The 26846-nt window shown below is 41.4% G+C and overlaps 1 protein-coding gene across 1 annotated transcript in view; it reads left to right on the plus strand.

The window, feature by feature from the left end:
- Window positions 1-25223, plus strand: part of SLC22A15 (solute carrier family 22 member 15) — a 79134-nt gene extending 53911 nt beyond the window's left edge. The window contains exons 8-13 of the mRNA XM_007452634.1: window positions 3321-3461; window positions 6489-6574; window positions 20495-20615; window positions 22460-22532; window positions 24625-24813; window positions 25134-25223. Of these exons, the coding sequence (XP_007452696.1) occupies window positions 3321-3461; window positions 6489-6574; window positions 20495-20615; window positions 22460-22532; window positions 24625-24813; window positions 25134-25223 (700 nt within the window). The remainder of the gene's footprint in view (window positions 1-3320; window positions 3462-6488; window positions 6575-20494; window positions 20616-22459; window positions 22533-24624; window positions 24814-25133) is intronic.
- The last annotated feature ends 1623 nt before the right edge of the window (window positions 25224-26846 follow it).

Raw genomic sequence — 26846 nt, forward strand, 5'->3', positions numbered from 1 at the left:
ATTTTCTATATTTGTAACTCTTTGTCTGTTTTGTAGATAAGTTCATTTGTACCCTTTTTTTTTAGATTGCACATATAAGCGACATCATATGATATTTATCTTTCTCTGTCTGACTCACTTCACTCAGTATGACAATCTCTAGGTCCATCCATGTTGCTGCAAATGGCATTATTTCATGCTTTTTTTAAAGCCAAACCTGACAATACAGCATAGGAGCTACTAAGGAAATCCTTACAAAGTATGTCCAGGTACTTAAGGCTTCATAAAACTGCATTTGCATGTCAAGTAGACAGTCAAACCCTCTGCCTTGAAGGAAGTATCTACTTTCTTAGGGGTTACTTACTTCTTGTTTTTAAGTTTTTGTTTTTTCCAGGAATATTAACTTTTAGGTTCTGGTCTTCAGGGGATAAAAAACAGACAGAAAAACAAACAAACTAGACTTAGAGCTAGGGAGAATGTTCATGTTTATTTTATGTCTTACACGGCCAAAGGAGCTATTCTCAAATAAACTTCTCCCCCCGGGCTCAGAATGTTAAAATACACAATAACAGAGATAGTGTCATTCCACATACTGCAGTCATTTTTGAAGATGCTATAAAATTCTAAAATCTTCTCTGTGGATCTGTCATTGAAGAAAACCTTAACTGGGGAGTAAAATTATACCTCTGTGCTTAACATCTGTTCCTTTGGTTATTTCCCACAGTAATGCCTTTTTAAATAGTTCTTTGATGCCCTAAATATACTGTTAAATATTATGCAAGCATTTTAAATTTTGTTTGGGGCCCATAAACAGGATTGAAATGATTTGAATAGCTGTAATTATGCATCCCAACGACCAACTCTACCAGCAAAGAAATCTGCAAACGGAGTCTGAGACCATGGGCCTTCCTTGCCCATGTTCTCCCCATTTTCTCTCACCACCAGCTGGTAACTAAATTCCTCTAGTGTCTTGAACTGGCTCTGTTTATTTGTGCCCTACTTGCTACCTTCACAACTTAGGTTAAATACGTATGTGTGTTTCCATTGCTGGAATACTTCACTGGGATTTCTATTTTAAATGCAGAATAGATACACACTAACACATATAACACATTAGGAATAGCGTTATGTAAGGGGGGGTTCTCTACTGCAGGTGGAAAGGATTTTTTAAGTACTTCAGGAAAATATTTTAAGTTGTCTAGCCTGCTGCTTACAGGCAAAGTGCTCGGGGACAGGGAAAACAGAAAATTCATTGTCACCTTGCATCGTTACCAGTGATGTCCCAGCTATGACTCTGCTCATCATCCTCAGTATATGAATGACAGCTCCACCCAGGAAGACGTAATGGGAAGTAGCTGCTGCCTGGGCTAATTTGCCAGAGAGGGGATGAGTCACTAAGCAGGCCAGCTCCAGGGGTCCGTCGTCCCTCCCCATCCCTCTCCTTGGTTCCTGTGGCCCATTCTTAATAGCCCGGGGCATTTGGCCCATTTTGCTGTTTTGGTAGAGACGGAAATAAAGCTTTCCCTTTCCTGTTGGTCTCGTCATAGCTGCAGCTCGTTGGACTTTTTCTAAGGAAAAGAGAAGCAAATGGGAATTTCCTCATAATAAACGCTTGTCAAAATGAATTGTAAAAACATAAAAACTAATGAACTTCCGAAGCCCAGGTCTTTTACTATTTGTATAGAAATTTATGGTTTACAAAGGGGGAAAAGTAGGGGGTGTGGGATGAATTGGGAGATTGGGATTGACATATATACACTATTGATCTATGTATAAAATAGATAATTGATGAGAACCTACTGTATAGCACAGGGAACTCTACTCATTGCTCTGTGGTGACCTAAGTGGGAAGGAAATCCAAATAAGAGGGGATATATGTATACGTATAGTTGATTCCCTTTGCTGTACAGCAGAAACTAACACAACATTGTAAAGCAACTATACTGCAATAAAAATTAATTTAAAAAATTTATGGTTTACAAAGTGTATTTGTATATTAACAAAGCCTAGTCAGGGTTTATTTTCGTTCTATTCTAGTTTGTTTTATTTTTAATACAACAATTTCCTAGGCACAAAAGGTTTTGCTTTCTGTGGTTTCAGTTACCCAACGTCAATTGCAGTCTGAAAATATTAAACGGAAAATTCCAGAAAGAAACAACTCTTAAGTTTTAAATTGCAGGCCATTCTGAGTAGCGTGATGAAATCTCGCACCCTCCCGCTCCATCCCACGTGGGACCTGAATCATCCCTTTGTCCAGCATATCCTGCCCATTAGCCACTTAGTCACAGTCTTTCTTATCAGATTGACTATCCGGTATCGCAGTGCTTGTGTTCCAGTCACTCTTATTTTACTTAATAATGGCCCCAAAGCACAAGAGTAGTCTAGCCAGCAATTCGGATGTTCTCTTACTGGGCCTAATTTATAAATTAAACCTTATCATAGGTGTATGGCTAGGAAGAAACATAGTATATATAGGGTTCGGTACTATCTGAGGTTTCAGGCATCCACTGGGAGTCTTGGAACGTATCCCCAGCGGATAAGCAGGGGCTACTCTAGTCCCTTCACTCTGGAAGAAGTTCCTATTATTCCCCAACCCGGAGTTTCAGGATGGCCCCTGCTCCAGCGTAGCTCCTGGGCTGCGGGACGTGGGCTCTGTGCCTGGCACAATGCCTGCCACCTAGGAGGCACCCGCTCAGTGTTTCGACGGTGGCATGCAGAAATAGATGCAGGGCCTTGATCATCCTAGAGGAACCTGCCTCTACCATGGCCCTCGTCTTCTCTTTCCTGTTCTGGGCGTCTATAGCATATGCACTTGCTGAATACCAGGAGGGGTTGAGAACCTGGTCAGGGGTTAGAGTCCCTGTCACCCTGGCCTGCAGGCCACCCGCTGGTAACCCAGGCACTTATCAGCATCTGTTCTCAACACCATCCTCTGTTGGCTTTCTCTCTGGGAGTTCTTTATTCTAGAGTCATTTCGATAATATCACAACTGCCTAGGGCAAGTGTTCTATAAGTTGTTCAATTAAATACAGTAAGAATAGAGTCACTGTCTTCATTTAAATGCAGAAAAGTGTGATGAAAGCACAAGCGATGTCTCCTCTGTCAGGAGCTGGCCACACATTTGCTTTATAGAGCATCTGGATATAGCTCAAATCATTTCCAAGGCCCTTTACTTTTTATTTTGTCCTAGTATGGAAATTGTATTAGGATAGAAAGCTTAGTGGGAGAGTCAGGTTTACTGCTTGAGCCAGATGGCATTATTGAACGAGGATTTGAATCTTCTCTGGTAAATTCTTATCGGCTTTTTCATTGTCTGTCTTGTTTTTCACCCCCAATTGCAGGTTTGTGTGCAGCTTGGTGTATTATGGCCTAACTCTCAGTGCAGGTGATCTAGGTGGAAATATTTATGCCAACTTGGCCCTGTCTGGCCTCATAGAGATTCCATCTTACCCTATCTGCATCTACTTGATAAACCAAAAATGGTGAGTATGGGTGGATATGAAGTGCACCACGTAGAGGACACGCACACACTAACATACATAAATATCTTTGTCCATATGCAGAATCTGCTAAGTACTCCATGGTGATTAGAATTCTTTTCAGACCAAACACAGTGAGAATTCATTTTTTAGTGTGTTATGTCTTGGGCTTCAGATTGATGAGTTATTATGTAGGTTTTTTTAGATTGAAGTATAGTTGATTCACCATGTTGTGTTAGTTTCTGGTGTACAGCACAGTGATTCAATTATACATATACATATTCTTTTTCATAATTTCTTCCATTATAGTTTATTGCAAGATACTGAATATAGTTCCCTGTGCTGTACAGTAGGACCTTGTTGTTTGTCTGTTTTATCTACAGTAGTTTGTATCTGCTAATCCCAAACTCCTAAGTTATCCCTCCCTGCCCTTCCCCTTTGGTAACCATAAGTTTGTTTTCTATGTCTGTGAGTCTGTTTCTGTTTTGTAGATAAGTTCATTTGTGTCATATTTTAGATTCCATGTATAAGTGATATATTTGTATTTCTCTGTCTGACTTAGTGCGATAGTCCATTCATGTTGCTGCAAGTGGCAACATTTCATTCTTTTTTATGACTAATACTCCATTATATATATATATATATATATATATATATATATACACCACATCTTCTTTATCCATTCATCTATTGATGGACACCTAGGTTGCTTCCATGTCTTGGCTATTGTAAATAGTGCTGCTATGAACACTGAGGTGCGTGTATCTTTTCGAATTAGAGTTTTCTCCAGATATATGCCCGGGAGTCAGATTACTGGGTCATATTGTAGCTCTATTTTTAGTTTTTTTTAAGGAACCTCCATACTGTTTTCCATAGTGGTTGCACCAATTTACATTCCCAGCAACAGCGTAGGAGGGTTCCCTTTTCCTCACACCCTCTCCAGCACATATTGTTTGTAGACTTTTTGATGATGGCCATTCTGACCAGTATGAGGTGATGCCTCATTGTAGTTTTGATTTGCATTTCTCTAATAATTAGTGATGTTGAGCAGCTTTTTATGTACTTATTGGCCATCTGTACGTCTTCTTTGGAGAAATGTCTATTTAGGTCTTCTGCCCATTTTTTGATTGGGTTGTTTGTTTTTTTAATTTTGAGCTGCATGAGCTGTTTATGTATTTTGGAGATTAATCCTTTGTCTGTTGATTCGTTTGCAAATATTTTCTCCCATTCTGAGGTGCCCAGCCGCTCCGCAGCATGTGGGATCCTCCCGGACCGGGGCACGAACCCGAGTCCCCTGCATCGGCAGGCGGACTCTCAACCACTGCGCCACCAGGGAAGCCCCACCCAACTGTTTTTGAGCAGTCTGTGTGTGATTTGTTCGTCCCAACATGAATATTGACTCGACGTAGGTAGAGCTCCATGACCCAATCACTATCATTTAGAAGCTCTCACACAAGACAAAGAGCTGGAGGAATGAAAAACACTTTTCTTTCCTCTTAAGATACCCTGGACTTTGTTGAGAGGAAGAAGAGATCCTGCTTTTGCTGTTCATTGTCAGTGGGCACAGTTTTGAAATATTTTTTTAAAGTTCTTTTATAGAACACCCTTTCCTCAGCTTTCTCAGATTCCTTCTGTTATTGAACCCCTGACCAGGGCAACTGAAAATTGTGAGCTAGGAATCAGTTGGATTTTGCCATTTCTCATTCTCCAGAAATCCTCATTTTTACCAAAAACAGCATTCCTTTAGTGTTGCACTGGGTGCTGTCGTCATGGATACAGCGGTCAGCGCATTTTAAAGGGCAGTTTTGGATTCTGTTCAATTGAAGGGCTTTTCTCTGGGGGGTGGCCCCAGTTGCCTCTGCTGACCCCTCTATTAGTGACTGAGTGTGCTCTCATCATGGTCCAAGGGCTGAGCCAGGCAGAGTATTCAGAAATCTGTTCCCACCATCCCTGGTGTGCTTCCTGTTACAGCTTCCTGTGCCCCCCTCTGATGACCATGGACAGTGTTACAAGGACACAGTCGATGGCGGGGGTGTGTGTGTCCTAGGTGTCTTTGCATCCCTAATGCCTGCCTAGAATGATGCCTGTCACTTGAAAGGCATTCAATACTGACTGTTAAATTAAGTACAATAACCTGGAGACCTGAGTCCTTGCCTGTCTCCCAGCCATCTGTACCAGAGTCAGGATTAAAATCTGAAGCAGAGGGAAGGAACACCACCTTGGGGATCAGGCAGACCTGCGTCCAAATCTAGTCTTAGCCTCTTGTTAGTTTTATAACTTTGAGAAGTTACCTTGCTAAACCTCCATGTAGTTATCCTTAAACCAGGGATTATAAAATTCCCCTGGAAAAATTGTTATAAAAATTACAATAACATTGAAGCTCCTAACAGAGGACCTAGCACATTGCCAGCTCCTAGTAAAGGAAGGCTTATTAATGTTCATATCTTTCTTCTAAGTCTAGAGCTCTTATTTGAAAATTATTTCTCCCAAGAAAGTGTGCAATAAATTTCACTTAATTCTGACATACTAACAAGAGTTTCTTTCTGTTTGTCTTTTTAAGAGAGAGAGAGGTGTGTTTAAAATTTTTAACTGCTTAAGATACAAGTAACCAGAAAATGAAATGAACTGGGAGACTCCATTCTCCATGTCTCAGTGTTATTCTCTAGAAGATGGAGAATATAGCAGCATATGCCTTACAAGTTTATTATTAGCATTAAGTAAGATAACATAGACAGAAAGCATTTCGGCACAGAAAGTGCCTGAAACATAGTAAGCACTCACAGAAATAGATAGAATGATTCCCTATTCTTTTCCTGCACACATGATTTAAACCTGCCATCCAGCAAGTTTTCCTTGGCTTTGTGATGGTTACTTATTTTATGTCCTGGTCAGTCATATGTGCCACCCACTCCTTAAGAAAAGATGAACATATAATGAAAGTGAGGACATTTAAAAAGGAAGGTTAAGGGGATGAAGCAGATGAATGTATAAGATTCTCAAGGGAAACGTGAATTTCTTTGTATTATTTAGGTTTGGTCGGAAGCGGACATTAGCAGCATTTCTGTGCCTAGGAGGACTGGCTTGTCTTATTGTCATGTTTCTTCCAGAAAAGAAAGGTATGCCTTTCCAATTTCTACATGAGGGTTTTGAGTAGCACTTGTATTACAATGAATCTCAATATAGTGGAGCGATCACCATATGCCGTGCTTCATTTCTGTGGTTGCGTATTATTTAGCAATGGTGTGGGGTATAATGGGCCAGATTCTTTCCATTGCCTAAACTATTCTCTGGGTGAATAATGTGCTTAGAGGTGCACTATTAATTCTTTCAGGCGATTAAGCTACCATCTGGGGTGTCTGGACTGCAGTACTGGTGATGTTGGAGTTGTTTATTTGATGATGATGTGGGCCATTTAGTTCTGCACAGAAGGAGGCTCTGTCCAAGGCTGCAGATTGCCCTCCTCATTCCAGCCAGTCACGAGACTGGAGATGAGAGGCACTGGTTCTCCACGGTGGCTTCGGCACCCCTCATTGTCTCCATCAACACTCCCAGGGCACCCTGATAATAGCAACAGCACAATAAGAATAATAGTCACTGTTGGTGACAATTGACCTTCTCTCATTCTTATAGAAAGTGAATAAAACATCCTTAGGAAACTTGGCTATTTTTATATTTGTAGCTTTGCTATGTAAACACAGCTTTAAAAACAGGTCCCTTTGGCATCCATATCTAACATGACTTCTGCCCCTCTATAGGAATTCTATACATAGTGCTGGTCCTCAACCTCTTTTCCGCACTAGCACACCTGAGACATGCCCTCTATTACATCAAAAACTGTGCTTTTAGCAGTGATTTTCAACCATAAGAAGTAGGTCATAACAAACTCTCTGCTGCTAGAGAATAGGGTACAATGAAAGCCCTGTTTTGGGGACTTTTGGATTTTGACAGGGTTCCACCATGGAGCTTGTTCTTCAGGTGGGAATCATTGTGAAATGGTTCAACATAAGTTTTTCTTTTTTGGCCGCACCGTGCGGCCCGTGGGATCTTAGTTCCCCGACCGGGGATTGAACCTGGGCCCCGGCAGTGAGAGCTCCAAGTCCTAACCACTGGACCACCAGGGAACTCCCTAACATAAAGTTTTGGTAACGACTAGAAATGCAGCTGATGATTTCATTTCCCGTTGGAGCATACCACGTATTAAGTGCTCCTTTGGTGATCGCTTCTCCTTAAGGGTCAGGTGTACCAGCGTCTCACTGGAGACTCCAAGGCCGCGTGTCCTAGTTATGCAGCCCTCCGGTATACCTGCTGTGCTGCTAGCTGCCACCTGGAGTTCTGTGCCTTAAATCCAGAGCACTGTTGGTTCACTAGTTAGGGTTTTACGCAATATTTAGAACAGCCTTGGGGACTCCCCTGGTGGCACAGTGGTTAAGAATCTGCCTGCCAATTCAGGGGACATGGGTTCGAGCCCTGATCCGGGAAGATCCCACATGCCGTGGAGCAACTAAGCCCACGAGCCACAACTGCTGAGCCCACATGCCACAACTACTGAAGCCTGCGCACCTAGAGCCCATGCTGCACAACAAGAGAAGCCACCACAATGAGAAGCCCTTGCACCACAACGAAGAGTAGCCCCTGCTCACAGCAACTAGGAAAAGCCTGCGCGCAGCAACAAGACCCAGTGCAGCCAAAAATAAATTAATTAATTAATTTAAAAAAAAAAAGAACAGCCTTACAGTGATTTTCACGGAATCCTGGAAACTAGAGAATTCAGTAAGTTTGCCATCGAGGCTTCCCTGGTGCTGCAGCACTTGTAAACCACATGCACAGCCCCTCTCCTTGGACACGTGTGGGCACAGTGGCATTCAGTATTGGTAGCCTAGCGTGGTGGGTACTGCCCAATGAAGAGTGTACTATATGTTTTCTTTACTATAGGCCATACTTGTACAGACACGTATATATATTTATATAAGATCTACCTATCCTAGGATGGAACGTTTGAGGGAAAATAAAATGGGAGGCCAAAAAAAAAAAAAAGGTAACACTTCCAGTTGAGAGCCAAGATTGTAATCTGAGAGTAGCCAGGAGCTTCCGATCAGTAACCATCTTTTCAATAAATACTCTTTCATGTACAAAAAAAAGAAATGTCTTAGTTTTAAGAAAGTTGTTACCTGTGCTAGTGCCAGCAAAAGGAGAAACTCCTCAGCTGTTGCCCTGCCGTGTGCTTGTAGAACTAAGTGCCCAGTTCTGTTTGGCTGGGACAAGACATTAATGGGCTTCAAATCACTGCAACTTTCAGTTCAGCAGATTCTGTTTCTTATAGACAACCTAGAAATTCAGTTGTTTTCTATCTGTAATATCCAGTGGTCTATTTATTACTCTTTAGAGAGAAACTTTTCCTTGTTACTCTAAATGCCCCTGTAAGCTGTCACACCTCGGCAAGCCAGGCCGATTCGTGTCTTTCCTCGCTCCCACGTATCTGTACTCCAGGTAACCCACACACCCTGGGCCTCTGCACACAACCCAAAGGGAAAGCAGATTCACGGTCTCCCGTCTAGACCGGTCACCACACTGTGCTCACTTCCAGTCTGTCCTAAGCGAGCAGCTGAGCCCCTTGTGGACCATGCCCTTGGTGCACACTGAGTAACAAACACAGCACATCTGTCTTACACACCCACAGATGCGCCCCGGGAACAGGATTCCTGTCATACTTAGAAAAGTGGATGTAGTCTATTTTTGAAGATTTCCAGAGAAAGAAGTTCCATAATGTTCCTTAGCAAGTAGTTTCTATTTTTAATAGCCACGCAAAGGTTAGAATGAGCCTCTTCCACTACAGCTGAGCCCATTTCCTTTCATTTTATTCATCACTAGAGATAGAGAACAGATGGTCACCCCTTTTTTGCATAATCCTTTCTCTCTTTGCAGGGAGTCATCTAGCTATTGCTGAATCTTCGCTACTTTGAGCTAAAAGTATTTATTCTTTAAACTTTCTTTGAACCTTTCATATTTACTCTTCAAAATATTTTGATAGCTTTCTTTTAAATCTCAATTTTTTCAAAGTGCCGAGGTTTAGGCTACCTGTTGTGAAAGTTCTGATAAATATATATTAAGAAAGAGACCTAGCAGTTTGAAAACGTCTGTTACCATCTTATGTGAGCTCATTTTCTCACTGCTTCTTTATGCTCATTTGCCCTCACTTTTTCCCACCAAACATTCATTTGCTCTCTCTGTCAACTTAGATGGCCCTCTACCTACCAACTCTTTTGTAACATCTACGTATGACTGTGTTGCTCAGTGTCTGAGGCACAGACATAGGTATACCTCTATAAGAGACAGCCAGTAAGCTAGAATATAGATTGCTTGGCATTCCTTAGCCTATGGTTGATAATTATTGGACAAAAGTGTCCTATTCAGTACATATTTGCACCCTGGTTGGCCTCCAAGTAAATGTTCTCCCCTGGGGGCAGTGTTACCAAGTGGCCACTAATTTCTTCCACAGATTGGTCCTCATACATTTTACCTGATCTCTATCCTTGCTTAAAGGGTCCTCATTAAGCTGTAATACTGGTGACCATTTATTTTTTTAAATATTTATTTTATTTAATATTTATTTGGTTGTGCTGGGTCTTAGTTGTGGCAGGTGGGCTCTTTAGTTGTGGCATGAGAACTCTTAGTTGTGGCAGGCATGTGGGATCTAGTTCCCTGACCAGGGATCGAACCCGGGTCCCCTGCATTGGGAGTGAGGAGTCTTAACCACAGTGCCACCAGGGAAGTCCCCTGGCGACCACTTATTAAGTGTTAACTGTGTGCTGGTTTCTCTTCATACATAGAGGTATTACCTCTTATCCCCATTTCCTAAGGAAATTAAAGCTCAGGTAGGTCAAGCAACTTGTCCAAGGTTGCACAGTAAGTAAGCAGGACACCTGGGATTCAGATCCCACGTCTTTCTGACTCTAAAATCAGTGCTCTTTTGGGAATGCTTATTTGTCCTCTTAGAGTTTTAAGACCAAAGTATTCATTGCACATGGTAAAGCCATAGCCTTAGAGAATTAATTCTGCCTGACTAGGACCCATTCTTAACTCTTCAATGGGCAGGCCTGATGGGAATTGGCCAGAGTTCAAGAACCTGGCTTGTCAGGGTGGCACTGGGTAAGGAGGTTGGCAAGGAGGTTTCTGGCAGTTGTGATCCTGCCAGAGAATCTGAATACTGGGAAGTCACAGCACATGACTCGATAAACAGTTTCACAGTTGAAGGGAGTGTCCTCAGACTCAGCTCTAGCAGAACCTTTATCTCTCATTGCTTTGTTCAACCTTAGCCTGCCCATTCTTTATTCATTTGACTTCTCTAGGGCCTGCTATGTACAGGGTACTATTTATAAATATGACCTGGTTCCTGGCCTCAAAGAGCTTATAATCTAGTGAGGAAAATGAATGATTCATAAAAACAGAAACAAAAACAATAAAACCAGAAGGTGCCATATGAGAATTGACAATAGAATGCTATAGGAACTTTAATTTTAACAGGCTGTGATAGTAATGGAGACCAGGTAACCTCCTGTTTTAAACAACTATAAAACCAGACAAAATATAAGAAACACTGATTTTCAGACATTGGACAACAGGCTGCAGAAGACAGAAGTGATCCCTGAGAGAAATGAAACAAGATGTGCCCTAAGGGTGCCCTAGCTCAGGTCTCCAGACCTCAGTGCACAAAGGGACACCCAGCAAATCCCGGTGCTCTTACCAAATTGATAAGACAGATAGTAAAGCTTGGAAAGGCCAATATGGCTAGAATTTCCTGGGCAAAATACTGGAGAGGAGTAGGATATATAGAGGAATATGTGAAGGAAGAATTCTAGAGATCTGCAGAAGATCTCTGAGACCTTGGCTGCTGACTGATCTGGGCATGCGTTTGAGGAAGCTACTGAGGCTGGGGAGGTGGCCACCAGAAAGGAACGGGTGGAACAATTCTTGGAACCTAGCACCATGTCTAGTTCGTGTTGCCTTTAGCCAGACGTGGAGCACTGGGTAAAGACCTCCGGGGTCAAAGTAGCCCAACACTATAGGCTATTCTGCTATAGCAGAGCTTGCTCTAAAAGTGCTTAAAAAATTCAGAGGATCAAGTGATTCCCAGTAACTTAACTGCATTCCAGGAAAAAGAGCAACAATATGTAAAGGAATACAATAAAATCCAGCACCTGACAGTATAATAACATTCACAACCTCTGGCATCCAGTCAGTATTACCAGGCATGCAAATGAGCAGGAAAATACCTCCCACAACCAGGAGAAATGTCAATAGAAACAGAACCAAAAATGACACAGACAATAGAATGAGGAGGCAGGGACCTTAAAACAGCTATTATAAATATACTGCATATGTTTACGAAGGTAGAAGAAAGCAAGATAATAATGAGCAGAGAAAGAGAAGATAGAAGAAGAGGCACACTTTACATCTAGGGATGAAACATACATTATATGAAAAAAAACAGGCAGTAGATGAGATGAACCACAGAAGAAAAGATCAGTGAGGAAGATATAACAAAAGAAGCTGCAGAATGAAACAAACAAGTTGTAGGACAACACCAAGCCCAACCGTTTCGCAATTGGAACCTGAGAAGGAGGAAGTAAAAAACAAAGATACTTGCAGAAATGATGGTCTGCTACTTTCCAGATTTGATGAAAACTGTAAACACCTTATGAGAAAGTGGTCAGTTCATCAAGAAGAGGTTACAATCCCGATTATGTGTGTGTCTGATAACATTCAAAGCACAGGAAGCAAAATGGACAGAACTGAAAGGAGAAATAGACAAATCCAACATTACAGTTGGATATTTCAGTATTCTCTCTCAATGACTGATAGGAAAACTGACAGAAAAGAATTAGGATATGGAGACTTAAACAGCCTACATGACCTAATTGTCATTTGTCAGACACTACCTAAAACAGCAGAATATGCATTCTGTCTGAAGTGCACACCCAGAACATGTGCCAAGAGAGACCATGAGGGCCATAAAACAAGTTTCAATAAATTTAAAAGGATTGAAATCTTACAAAAATAAGTTCTTTGACCATAATGGAATTAAAGTAGAAATCAATAACAGAAAGCTATCAGGAAATCCTCAAATATTTGGATTTCAAAAAACATTCTAAAAACACATGGGTCAAAGAAGAAATCACAAAGGAAATTAGAAAAATTTTAATTAAACAATAATTAAAGTACAACATACTGAGTTTGTGAGATGCAGTAAAGCAGCGCTTAGAGGAAAATTTGTATAATTAAAAAATGTTGTATCGGGCTTCCCTGGTGGCACACTGGTTAATAATCTGCCTGCCAATGCAGGGGACACCGGTTCAATCCCTGGTCCGGGAAGATCCCACATGCTGCAGAGCAGCTAAGCCTATGTGCCACAGCTACTGAGCCTGTGGTCTAGAGCCTGTGAGCCACAACTACTGAGCCCATGCTCCACAACTACTGAGCCGCACCACAACTACTGAAGATCACGCGCTCTAGGGCTAGTGTGCCACAACTGCTGAGCCCGTGTGCTGCAACTACTGAAGCCCGCATGCCTAGAGCCCGTGCTCTGCAACAAGAGAAGCCACCACAATGAGAAAACCACACACCACAATGAAGAGTAGCCCCTGCTCGCCACAACTAGAGAAAGCCCACGCGCAGCAACGAAGACCCAACACAGCCAAAAATAAATTAAAAAAAAAAAGTATCAGGGGCTTCCCTGGTGGCGCAGTGGTTGGGAGTCCGCCTGCTGATGCAGGGGACATGGGTTCGTGCCCCGGTCCGGGAAGATCCCACATGCCGCGGAGCGGCTGGGCCCGTGAGCCATGGCCGCTGAACCTGCGCATCTGGAGCCTGTGCTCCGCAACGGGAGAGGCCACAACAGTGAGAGGCCTGCGTACCGCAAAAAAAAAAAAAAAGTATCAGAAAAAAGGAAGTTTTCATATCAATGATCTAAGCATCTCCCTTAAGAAAATAGAAGACAAATTAAAAAAAAAAAAAAGACAAATACAAAGTAAGCAAAAGGAAGGAAATAATAAATATAAGTAAAAATCAATAAAATAAAAACATGAAAATAATATAGAAAAATCAGTGAAACCAAAAGCTGGTTGTTTGAAATCAATAAAATCAATAAGCCACTAGCCACACTAATAAAGGAAAAAGAAAGAAGAAACAGATTACCAATATCAGGAATGAAAGAGGGACATCACTATAGAAACGGTAGACATTTATAAGGGAATATTATAAACATTTTTATGCCAGTAAATTCAACTTAGGTAAAATGGATAAATTCCTTGAAAGATACAAACTACCAAAGTGTACAAAACCATAGATAACCTGAATAACCCTTTATCCAGTAAAAATATCTAATTTGTAGTTTAAAACATTCCCACAAAGAGAATTCCAGGCCCAGATGGCTTCACTGGTAAATTATGAAACACATAAGGAAGAAATAATATAATTCTACACATTCTTCCAGAAAATAAAAAAAAGAGCTTCCAACCCAGTGTGTGAGGTCAGCAATTACCCTGATATAAAACCAAGCAAAGACATTATGAGAAAACTACAGACCAATATCTCTCATTAATATAGATGCAAAAATCTATTAACTAAACATTAGGAAATTCAACAATGAATAAAAAAGGTATAATACATCATGACCAAGCAGGATTTATCCCACAGATGCACAGTTGGTTTAACATTCAAAAGCTAATCAGTGTTATTCACCATATTAAAAGACCAAAAAGAAAAAAAAAATCATATGATCATTTCAATACAAGTAGGAAAAGCACTTGTCAGGTTTCAACACCCATTCTTTACAAAAACTAGCAGCAAGTAGAAGTTTCCTCAGCCTGATAAAGGAAAACCTACAGCTAACATCACGTTTAATGGTGAAAAACTAAATGCTTGTTCCCTAAGATTGGGAAAAAGGCAAGGATATCCATTCTTGCCACTTCTTTGGAGCATTGTACTGAAATTATTAGTGAATACAACAAGGCAATAAAAAGAAATTAGGGGGATCCAAAATGAAAAGGAAGAACTAAAACTGTCTTTATTCACAAGACTTCATGATTGTCTCCATAGAAAATCCTAAAAAAAAAAATCTATTCGAATTAAGAAATGAGTTTAGCAGAGTCTTTTGACACATAATTTTAGTTCTATATATTAACAACAAACAATTTAAAATTGAAGTAAAACAATGCCATTTATAAAAAATTAAAAATATGAAATATTTAGGAATGAAAACTTAAAAACATGTTATGAGACCTGTAGAAAACTGTAAAATATAAAACATTGATGAGAGAAGTTAAAGAAGACTAAATAAATGAATTGGTGGTAATGGTAATAATAAAATAAATGAAGAGCTTACCATGCTCAAGGATCGGAAAATACTAAGACATCAGTTCTCCCCAGATCAATCTATCTTCAGCACAATCCCAATAAAATTTCCACCAGGCTTCTTTTTGCTGATAGATACTGACAAGTTAATACTAAAATTTCTGTGGAACTGCAAATTATATCCAAAATAATTTTTGTCAAGAAAAATTAAGTTGGAGGACTTTATCCCAACTGATTTTAAAACTTAGTACAAAATTATGTTAAGACAGTAGGGGAATTCCCTGGACTCAGCACTTTCACTGCTGTGGCCTGGGTTCGATACCTGGTTGAGGAACTAAGATCCCACAAGCCATGAGGCATGGCCTGAAAATTAAAAAAAAAAACAGACAGTGTGATATTGGCATAATGGTGGATGCATAGATAATAGAATTGAATATGAAATAGACCTATATATATGGTCGTTTGATTTTTATTTTATTTTTGAGGGGGCTGAGATTTTATTCACCTTTTAAAAATGTTTCATTCAGTCATAACACACATAGAGAAAAATACACATGGTCAGTTGATTTTTGATGACAAGTCAATTCAATGAGGAAAAGACAATCTTTTCAATAAACTGTGCTGGAATAATTGGATATCCATATGTAAAAAATTTACCTTCAACCTGCACATCCCATCATATGCAGTAGTTAACTTGAAATGAATGGTATGTCTAAATGTTGTGGACAAAGAATCACCAGCCATATCATAAACAAAGGATGTTGCAGCCATCAAACCATCAGCCACCATATCGGTTCCCCCTATGATGCACCCTGAGGTGATTCAGGATGGAGAAAACAGGATATTGGCCCTAGATAGTTAAGGTGCATATCAAAAGAATGATTTCAGTGAGCCCAGATTCTTGCATTTTCCCATGCATAGAAAAGTGCTAAATTCATTAACCTGAGATGTCTGTTTTTTCTTTAACTGGCAGTAATCTTCTGATGTTCTGACTACCTGATTTTTTTTTTGCAAAAACTCCTATATATCCTGGGTCCTCTCTTACTCTCCAGAACAGTCCCTCAGAGCTGTCCGAGAGGCTGTCTCCCAGGTGTAAGTTCTCAGCGTGTCCCTGGAATAAAACATAATTGTCAACTTTTAGGTTGTGGTTTTTTTTTTTCAGTTGACAGTATAAAGGGTAAAACTACACAACTTCTAAAAGAGAACAAGAAAATCTCAGTGCCTTTGGGCAAAGATTTCTTAAATGTGACACAAAAAGCACAAAAAAAAAATTCATAACTTAGACTTCATCAAAATGAAAACTTTTGCGTTTTAAAAGACATTATTAAGGAAATGAAAAGCAAGGCACAGACTGGGAAGAATATTTGTAAAACGTATACCTGATAAAGAACTTGTACCCAGAAGATAGAATGGACTCTTACAGTTCAGTAATGAAAAAACAATGGGAAAAAGGTTTAAACGGACACTTCTGCAAAAGGATATAAATATGGAAAATAAGCATGGGAAGAGATGTTTAACATCATTAGACATTAGGGAAATGGAAGTTAAAACCACAATGAGATACCACTACACACCTATTAGAATGGCTAAAAGTAAAAAGACTGACCATACCAAATGTCAGCAGTGATAAGAAAGAACTGGAACTCTCATACACTGCTGATAGAAATGTAAAATAGTACAGAGACTTTGGATAACATTAGCAGCTTATTTTAAAGAGAAACATAAATTTACTGTCTGATTAAACTTTACCCAAAAGAAGCAGAAACATAGATCCACAAAAGGACTTTGATGTTCATAGCAGCTTTATTAATAATAGCCCCAAACTGGAAGGAACGCAAATGCCCCTCAGCTGAGGAATGGATAAACAAATTGTGTTATATCCATACAGTGAATTACTCACCAACAACAAAGCAATGAGCTATGACCTACTGATGCAGGGAGCAATGTGGATGAATTTCAAAAGCATTATGCTTACTAAAAGAAGCCAGACACAAAAGCCTACAAACTGAATTATTTCATTCATGTGAAATTCTAGAAATGGCAAAACTATAGTGACAGAATTTTCGGCATATGTGGTATTTTTCTTCAGAAAAAAAAAAGCCAAAGGAAAGCAAAATGAATTGTGGTTCTTTGCCCAACTTATGTATCATAGTACAGGACCTACAACTGTCTTAAAGATTTTTAACATATTCATAAACAATAAAACTTTACTATAATCACCCAGTGAATGAAGTGGATGATTAAGTTTAACTTTTCTTATTTGGGTCAGTGAAATGTGACTGTGACATACTGAGGTATTTTGTTCTGGTGACCCTAGTGGACTCTGAGAAAACTTCAGATAACTAGTTCTGAAAATGATGTCCGTAGTATCTTCATCATTGGAATCAACTTAAAACCTCTGAAGTTCAGTACTTTGAAGAATACAAGTGTTTTGAAAATTCCCTTTTTTTTCTGGCAAAGATAATTGAGCTTAATTTTTCCTTTTAAATCACTCTTTTTTCCTAAACAGTCACTTTGAACATTCATTGATAATAGCCAATGGTATCTAATTTCATTTTCAGATAAAAACCAAGGTCAGAAATCCAGGGAATCAGCCCAGTGGCCGCAAAGCCTTCCTAAATATTAACTCATGATGACTGATAGACTGGCAGCTCCACAGGCAGGCTAAGAAGTAATTTTCTAATAAACAGAGCTGTCTGAAATTGACATGGGCTATCTTGGGAGAGAGTGAGTTCCCCCAGGTTCAAATGGCCACTGCAGACTCCACTGGCAGGAACAAGGGGAGGAGTTTCAAGCATCAGATGAGGTGTCAGGCTGGTGGGAGCACTTGTGGGTATGCGGCTGGAGCCAGGCTCCCCAGATGGCCACTGCTGGAAGTGTCCTGAGTCTCACAGGGGAGAAATCTTCCAGCCTTGGATCTTGTGGGTGTTTAGATGGTAAGCCTTCTGCGACATGTTATTTGTATTTAATTTTCAGGATGGCAATCCCCTAACCTGTTTTAAAGACGTTGTAGAGTATCTCCAACACCGTTCTGGAAGGTGCCATCCTGTATGGGTTGAAAACAGTCCCAAAGATCATTCGCAGTCAAGCAAATGTGCACATTTCTGTTTGCTTCAGTGCCACCCAAGACCTCTTCCTGACTCATTCAGTTTTCTGGAAAATCATTGATAAATTTAATTTGCCCTCATTATTGGTTTACTTGAAGTTGTTAGATATCAAAAGTCCAGACCTATACCTTGAGCATGCTTCTTTTTCCAGAAGTACCTCATGGCTTAAAATAATATATTCAGTACTTAAAATTGCTGACATATTCTTCCAAATAGCCTGGCAGAAGAGAAGAAGGCGCCAGATGGTCGAGTCTGGCAGTGCCCGGGCCACTGCGTTCAGAGCGCCATCTTTAAAGTAGTTGAAGTTTTATTTCACAGTCAAGCTGGGAATGTGAAACTTTTATTTTGGAATGGGATATATTATGTGCCTCCCTCCTCAGGCATTGAAAGAACATGAGCACAGATTCTTTTCACTTAAATTAATCCCTGTTATAGTCCTTATACTTACTCTTTCAATAAATATTTAGTGAGCATCACTGTGATCAGACTATGGGAGGTCCCATGAGGGAAACAAGGCCTTAGCCTGAGACAACTCAAAATATATTTGGGGGGCTTGCCTGGTGGCGCAGTGGTTGAGAGTCCGCCTGCCGATGCAGGGGACACGGGTTCGTGCCCCGGTCCGGGAGGATCCCACATGCCGCGGAGCGGCTGGGCCCGTGAGCCATGGCCGCTGAGCCTGCGCGTCGTGAGCCTGTGCTCCGCAACGGGAGAGGCCACAACAGTGAGAGGCCCGCGTACCGCCAAAAAATATATATATATATATATATTTGGGGGCAGACAAGATGGAAAAGTAAGCAACTACAGGAGAGTGTCTAAAGCATGCCATTTGCATGGATTGGGAAATGGGCACCGTGGAGGTCAAGGGCAGGAGAGAATATTGCATTTGAGTTATTTAAGGGAGGAGTGGTTTGGATGAGCCAGGTATGCAGTCCCAAGGAAGGGACAGGCATGTTCTATTAGTCAGAAATGTCAAAGAGAATGAGAGGCAATTACTTTGGTGATCAGGACATTACTGCTGACCTTCAAGAATAGGAGTTTCAGGAGAGGATGGTATTGGAGTCCACATTGTCGTGATGTACAGGGCAGATGCGTTTGAGGAAATGGAGGGTCAGTCACTCACTGGAGATGTTTGATTGTGAAGGGAAGAAAGTACAATGGAGCCAATGAGAATTTTTGCTTTTTCCTAAGGAGAAGAAAACTGTTATTTTGAAGGTTACGGCCTAGTGGGTTGCTGAAGGGGAGAGGTTAAATATGTTTGAGAGGGAATAATTAAATTGTAAGATCCCAGAGAAGGTAGTATTAATAAAGGAAAGAACCACTGGACAATTGATAGCATTTTTGATAGGGACGTGAACTAACAGAAACTGTATTTTTGCATTTTATGTAAAAAATGTTACGTTAAGAAACTGAAATATCATTATATTAGTAATCTTCAAGTAAGAAGTTGGGGAGGAGGAAGGATGAAAAGTAGTTCCACATTTAGAGTCTTGTTCTTTAAAGAACGTTAATGTTTTATAGCTTCCGGTAGTAGTTTAGTGGCATTATTCCTTATCTTTACAATGGAACACCAAGGAATGCAAACTGAAGATAGGAGTTTTTTGAGACTCACTCCTCTCCTGTGTCAGGGCTTGTCATGCTGATTAACCTTTTACATCACTGATTGTTGAACGAGGTTGGGAAGAAAGGAGAGGCAAGTAATACCCTTAGATAGGTGGAACTTAACGACTTCTGTGAAGCTTACTTGACCCCAGTACAGAAGTTTTCAGGGAGCTCTGTCATTCAGGAGTGAGTGCAGGTTTTTTTTTTTTTTTTTAATTTTATTGAAGTATAGTTGATTTACAATGTGTTAATTTCTGCTCTACAGCAAAGTGATTTAGTTATACGTATATTCTTTTTCATATTCTTTTCCATTATGGCTTTTACAGGATACTGAATATAGTTCCCTGTGCTAAACAGTAGGACTTTGTTGTTTATCCATTCTCTATATAATAGTTTGCATCTGCTAATCCCAAACTCCCAATGTTTCCCTCCCCCACCCCTCCTTCTTGGCGACCACAAGTCTCTTCTCTATATCTGTTAAGTCTGTTTTTGTTTCACAGACGTGTTCATTTGTGTCATATTTTAGATTCCACATATAAGTGATATCATATGGTATTTGTCTTTCTCTGTGTGACTTACTTTGCTTAGTATCTCTAGGTCCATCCATGTTGCTGCAAATGGCATTATTTCATTCTTTTTTATGGCTGCTGAGTAGTATTCCATTGTGTGTGTGTATGTAATATATATATATCACATCTCCTTTATCCATTCATCTGTTGATGGACATTTAGGTTGTGCAGGTTTAGTCACACATCACGACAGCCACTGTGTAAGATTTCCTGGGGATGGCCAAAATGCTGAGAAATATTTGCTGTGTGCTGTGTGTGATGACTCAACCTTCTGAATGTGTGTCTGGTTATATGACCTCTTCACTGTTTGAGATCACCACAAATGTCTCTCGCTCCTTCAGAATTAAGTGTGTCACTTAGACGAATTTTTCTCCACCGAGGACCTCACAGATGTGGCACTTGTCCTCCTCAGACACAGGTGTGTTCGCAGTGGTGAACAGCCATTCCTTGTCCCTGCTGGGGAAGCTGACCATCAGCGCTGCCTTCAATGTCGTGTATATCTACACCTCGGAGCTGTACCCCACGGTCATCAGGTATGCCTCACACACAGGCTTCTCCTTCCCGTGTCCTGAATTCTGTTGTAGATGTTTGCATTGACAGAGGCATGGTCCTCACTTCACCTGGAGCACAGCGAGTGTGGGCTAGCAGCAACTCAGCAAGCAGTTGTGAGCCCAGAACCTGTGGAGACTGCTGTTGCCCGCTTGGCTGAGGAAAACGTAACTTTATCTTGGGCTGATGAATTCCCTGTCAATCGTGAGAGAAGTACTCTACACCAAACATATCCCATCACCCAAATAGTGCTCGGATGTCATTTTTATTTCAGTGCATGTGAGTTATTCAGTCAACCCTTCTGTGTCAGGTACACAATGGACCAGGAGACAAGGTCCCTGTTATCACAGAGCCTATATTTTAGCACAAAATTTGCACATTTTAAAAAAGATGAGACTTCCCTGGTGGCGCACTGGTTAAGAATCCACCTGCCAACGCAGGGGACACAGGTACAATCCCTGGTCCGGGAAGATCCCACATGCCGCGAAGCCACTAAGCCTGTGCGCCACAACTCCTGAGCCCACATGGCACAACTACTGAAGCCCCCGTGCCTAGAGCCTGTGCTCCACAGCAGGAGAAGCCACTGCAGTGAGAAGCCCACGCACCGTAACGAAGAGTAGCCCTCACTCACCGCAACTGGAGAAGGGCAGCAACAAAGACCCGGTGCAGCCAAAAATAAATAAATAAAGATAATTCCCTGTAGTTATAAGTGAATATTATATTTACATATTAGTTGTTAAAGGTGGTTTTCAATGAGTAGGACTTGCTTATATCAAAAATAACATATTCAGAAACAAAACCAAAAAACCCAACATATTCCATCCTAAGTTTCCCCTCATAAGATAAGTCTGAAAACAAAAAAACAAAACCTAAATTTGAAGGGCAGGGATGCAGCTTAGTCTTTACAGAATGGCCTCTGTGGGCTGGACCATAGTCCCCCAGTTGGCATTTTCCCCGTCTTGTTTGAGGATCATTCCAAACAGATCCTTCTTTTTCCCTTATCCGTGCAAGAAGCGTAATGGTTCTGTCTGCCTTTTTCCCAGTAAGAGATCAGGTTGTCTGTGATTGGCTTGTCATTCCCTGATTATTCCCAGAACCTGCTTTCTCTGGCTATTGCCTATAAAACTAGGGTGACCGTTTAGTTCCAAACTGGGACACTTTTTGAGAGTGAATGTGGGCATTACTAACAATTCGGCTGGGATAACAGGGTGCTGTATGGTCACCCTACCTATAATCATTATCATTCTCATTTCCTCCTCCTCCTTGCTACCCACATTCCCCAAGAAGGTAATGTTCTTGGTTTCCTGAGAATATATGTCCAATCAATTCCTATTTATATGCCTGATCCTTTCATAGTTAATTAGCTGAGTTTAAAGAAATGGGCAGACTTTTCAGATCATTAAACCCTGGCTCTTCTATGGATGTTTTAACTGATAGGAGACCTAAGACACGAGAACCCAGGAGAACATTTAACAAGAAATATTCACATGCTCATTTCTGCACCAGCTTCTATACCTGCACTGTCCAATATCCTATGTGGCTATTTAAGTTTAAATTAATTAAAATGAAATGAATTAAAAATTCTGTTCCTCATTCTTAGTTGCATTGAGCTCTCAGTAGCTGCCTGTGTTTGGGGGCTTCCGTATTGGACAGGGCGAGTACAGAACATTTGCAGCAGAACAGAAAGTTCTAGTGGGCAGTACTGCTCTGTAGCATCCTGCACTTCCACTTTGGGATTTGTTATTCTGAGCCCACTATCCCTTAGAGTCTTTAAATTGTCCCCCTAGAACTTACTTTTTTTTTTTTTCCTTTTCCTTTTGCCTTTCAGGAATGTTGGGCTTGGAACTTGTTCCATGTTCTCCCGAGTTGGTGGGATTATTGCTCCCTTCATCCCCTCACTGGTTGGTTTGTACCTCCTAGTTTGTTTTTCTTGATTCTCTGCTTTGGAAATGTTTGTGCTTTTGAGTAGAAAGATGTAACAAACAGCTGCCGTTTTAAGATCAGCCTGACACAGATGTGCACCTTGTGCCTTTTAGATTAAGGATCCATGAGGGCAGATGGACCCTTCCCAGGGATTGGCTGTATTCATTGGAGAGTTAGCTAATGCCAGCCTGCCCCTTCCTGTCCCCATTTGTATGTTAGTTGATTAGTGAACATTTCCTAAGTTTCTGCTGTGTGCTGAGCTCTGTGCTAAGCCCTTTACATACATCATATCACGCAGTCTTCACCACAACCATATGCTGTAGGCATTGGTACCCTGTATTAGATAACAGAGAACACAGCACACTACTCGGAAAAGAAAGTTAGAAGAGAAGAAGGTGAAAGGAAGAGAAAGTAAACTCCATCCAATCTCAAAATGTCCACGTTCTGAGAAAGAGCCCATGGAGCCCCTGTGCATGTCTCTGCTTGGTCTCCTCTAGGACTTGCCCAGCCAAGACTTGTTGAAGCGTGATTAGGTTTGATGTGGGGCTTTGAGCCTGTTCTAGAGACAATTGCTCATCACTCAGGCAACTACTCGCCTCGTCCTAGTACAGGACGTCTCTGAAATGCCACTGTAGCCTTTTCTTTTCTTGAGGAAGTGGGATACACTTCCTTTTTCTGAGTATTTCTCTGTGTTTCGTGCTCAGTTTTATTTATTTTTCTTTTTTTTCCACATCTTTATTGGAGTATAATTGCGTTATGATGCTGTGTTAGTTTCTGCTTTATAACAAAGTGAATCAGCTATACATATACATATGTTCCCATATCTCTTCCCTCTTGCATCTCCCTCCCTCCCACCTTCCCTATCCCACCCCTCTAGGTGGTCACAAAGCACGGAGCTGATCTCCCTGTGCTATGCGGCTGCTTCCCACTATCATGCTCAATTTTAGATCACAAGACCCTTCTTATGAAGGAGTCATATTAGTTCCATTTTGCAAAATGTGTCCAACGCTAGGTGTTTATCATTAATGATGCTCAACTTTGGACCGCTGTCCTAGAACATTATAACACCCAGCGCTGTGTCTTCCCTGAGTCCCACTAAGTTGAGAAGAGGTGAACGTTCCCCTTGATTCAACAACAGGCACACAGTTCCGGGCACATGTTTGCACGCAGGGGGCCGGAGGTCAGAGTTTTTCATCCCTCTCCTGGCCCCTCCCCATGCCTCCCTCTCCTCCTCCATCATCTCTTCACGTTTGAAAAATCAGGAAAAGATGATCAGAAGGGACCTCCTAACTAGCCACCGAATTTGGAAGCCCAAACCGGCAGGTGATAAAGCTGGGTGGCTCCTGTGCAGGAACTCAGGAATGGTAATCAGTTCAGAAATCCCCCAGAGCCCCGTCCTGCAAGAACCTTGGTGTTATCTTTGAAATTGTATGTTTGTATTTAAATTTTCCTGAGAATGTCTTTTGGACCAGCCCACTACCATGTCCAAACCATGTGTATAGGTTTCTCTAGGCCTTTCTCTTCCTTTTCAGGGTGTTTACACCTTTAAGCCCCGTGCCTTTCAGTTCTGGTGCTTAGTGAATCAGAACACATATGTGGGACTGTTTGGCCCATTCCAGAGTTGAGAACCTTAAAGTTCGTCGTTGTCAGCAAATATGCAGGGTGTCTCCTGCGTGTGGAGATCACTGTGCTGCAGGCCACTCAACCTGGAGTGGAAGCTGAGTGTCCGACTCACCACGCACTCTGGCCGTGTGTCTGCCCTGCTCAGACAGCCAAGCCCCTTCCCCACAGTCCCCAGCCCATGCATGAACAGTCTGCTGCATCTGCTCCACAGGCCAGCTCTGTCCTTTTGATCTACTCACTCCTGTCTCTGTGCCCGAGGACTGGCTCTGCTTTCCTGGGGTAATTCTCTAAGGGGAAAGAAGACGGGCTTTCTGGTGTATTCTAGTGAGGAGGCAGGACCTGGACAGTAAACATGGCAGGTCCTGGGTCATAAGACTGCTGATGTCATCTGCTAGGAAACTAACACTGAGTTTTTGTTTGTTTTCATTCCACTCCCTGCCCCCATAGAAGTACGTGCAGTGGTCTTTACCCTTCATTGTCTTTGGAGCCACGGGGCTGACCTCAGGCCTTCTGAGTTTATTATTGCCAGAAACCCTTAACAGTCCATTGCTAGAGACGTTTTCTGACCTTCAGGTGTACTCATATCGGAGGCTGGGGGAGGAGGCGTTATCTTTACAGACCTTGGATCCCCCTCAGGTATGATGGAATTTTTCTTAATCATTCAGATTTACCATTCGGATGATGATAGTTTTGGGGGAAAAGAAAAAAAAAAGAATATCTAGTTATATTAAATAGAACTGAGCAAAGCTGCTGGATAAAAAAGGTGGGATCTGATAGCAGCTGATTGTCAGAGAAATAAAGATGGATTCATTAGCTTTCTTAGAACACTTTAGGGGCTAATTCTTAGGGGAATAAATGTCATCAGAGTACATTTGTCAGTTGAATGCTAGACAGTAATTTAGTTTTAGAAATATCATGACATCATTTCCCTGCCCTTTTCTCCCTTCCTGCTTTAGTCTGTGGACAAGGAGAGCCCTTTAGGGAGTGAGAGTGAGGAAGAGGAAGAGTTTTACGATGCGGATGAAGAGACACAGATGATCAAGTGACGTGCCCCAGATTCCTCCTCAGACGCAGAGGGTCATCTGCTCTGCCTCCAACGGGGGCAGGTTCTCCCAGGAAACTGAAGGGAGCTGTGGAAAGATAGGCTTGAACAAACATCGAAGGTACTCAGTGTGGCCTGATGTTTTTTAGGCACCAAGGAAGTTGGAGAAGAGATTTCAAGAAACAGGACATCACTGCATCAAGGGAATAGTTGTTAACTGCCCACAATTCGGGTTTAGCTCAAAATCATGACCTCTGGCCAGATTGCTGAAGTCCACATGCCAGAGTGGTAAAAGCTCACTTGTTTCTAGAAGTTTGATTACGTTGCCTTTCAACTTCATTGTGGCCTGAAGGCAAATACGTAAAATTTCTTCTCACCATTAACACGTAATCTGTCCACCAAATTTGACATCTGCCCCTCTCAGTTGCTCCTCACCAGGAATCTTTTGAGGCAGGTTGGTGTTAGCATTTCATTCATTTTTTTGTGCCAGAAGAAAAGCACTGAGAGGTCATTTGTGTGGCCTGAGGCCCTCCACCTTCATCCCAACGGATGAAATTCGGGCCCCCAGCTTGGTTCCTGGCCCAGTGATTGGCTTGAGCTCCCTGTGCTTTCAGTCAGTCCCACAGATGACCCGCTAGGAAAGGCCAGCTGCACCAGAGTAATGTTCAGAGTCAGAGGTGTGGCTGCCTCTCCCTGGCAGCTCCTTTTGATACTCGAATTGTGTAATTTCTTCAGTTCCCACTTGTGTGCACCTGGAGAAAAATTTCCATCTCAGATTCTAGTACCAGCAATAACTTCCAAACCATGCCCAGTAAATGACGAAGTTTTATAAAGGGGGAAGGTCAGTTAAAAAGTGACATGTCAAGACTTTGGATGTTAAAAAGGAAAAAAAAAAAGTGCTGTTTTTAATAAGGAAGAAAAGAAAATTATCTTTCACAATTTTCTGTTTGTTTTGTTTTCAGTGTTGTGCAAAGAGGGACTTGGGCAACATTTAAGAACTTGAACTCTTCTAGTCCTAGATCAGCTCCAGCCTGTTTGGTTAGCTAGAATGGAAGGCTCAGTAATTTCCTAGTAAATGTTGGTTTTCATTAAGTACTGCCAGCTTTCAAATAAATCAAAGTCGTACTGTTTCCTAAAATCATGTGCTGAAAGTGTTTTCCCGTGAAACCTGAGTGTTATCTCAAATAGGAGTGTTAACCTGGAGTCAACAAGCTTGGACAGTGTTGCTTTAGGTCACTTTCCCAACTGGGAAAATTTCTGTGTTTTCAGAATTTCCATTTCTATTAATCCCTTGGAGAAAAAGAAATTTCACTGGAGATAAAGAGAAGTCATCACTGAGTCTGTTTCTGGAAATCTTGGAGGACTCACCTCGCATTGGCTCCAACCCTGTCCTGTCCTCTTCCATTGACCTCTTGGTTTGCACTATACCAGCTTGTACCTTTGTTAAAGTATTTTTATGTCCTTCATGCCCTTGATTATGTATTGGGCTCTTTATAAATAAGGGCCATCTCTACTACTGTTTATTTCTCGCTGCTGTGCCCAGAACACAGTATTACTGTTTCTAGCCATCAGGGAAATTGTAGAACTCCTCCCAGTATCATTTTTGTAAATCACAGGCAAATCTGAC

Source organism: Lipotes vexillifer, unplaced genomic scaffold (assembly GCF_000442215.2).
Source record: "Lipotes vexillifer unplaced genomic scaffold, Lipotes_vexillifer_v1.1 scaffold1343, whole genome shotgun sequence".
In the NCBI taxonomy this organism is placed as follows: Eukaryota; Metazoa; Chordata; class Mammalia; order Artiodactyla; family Lipotidae; genus Lipotes; species Lipotes vexillifer.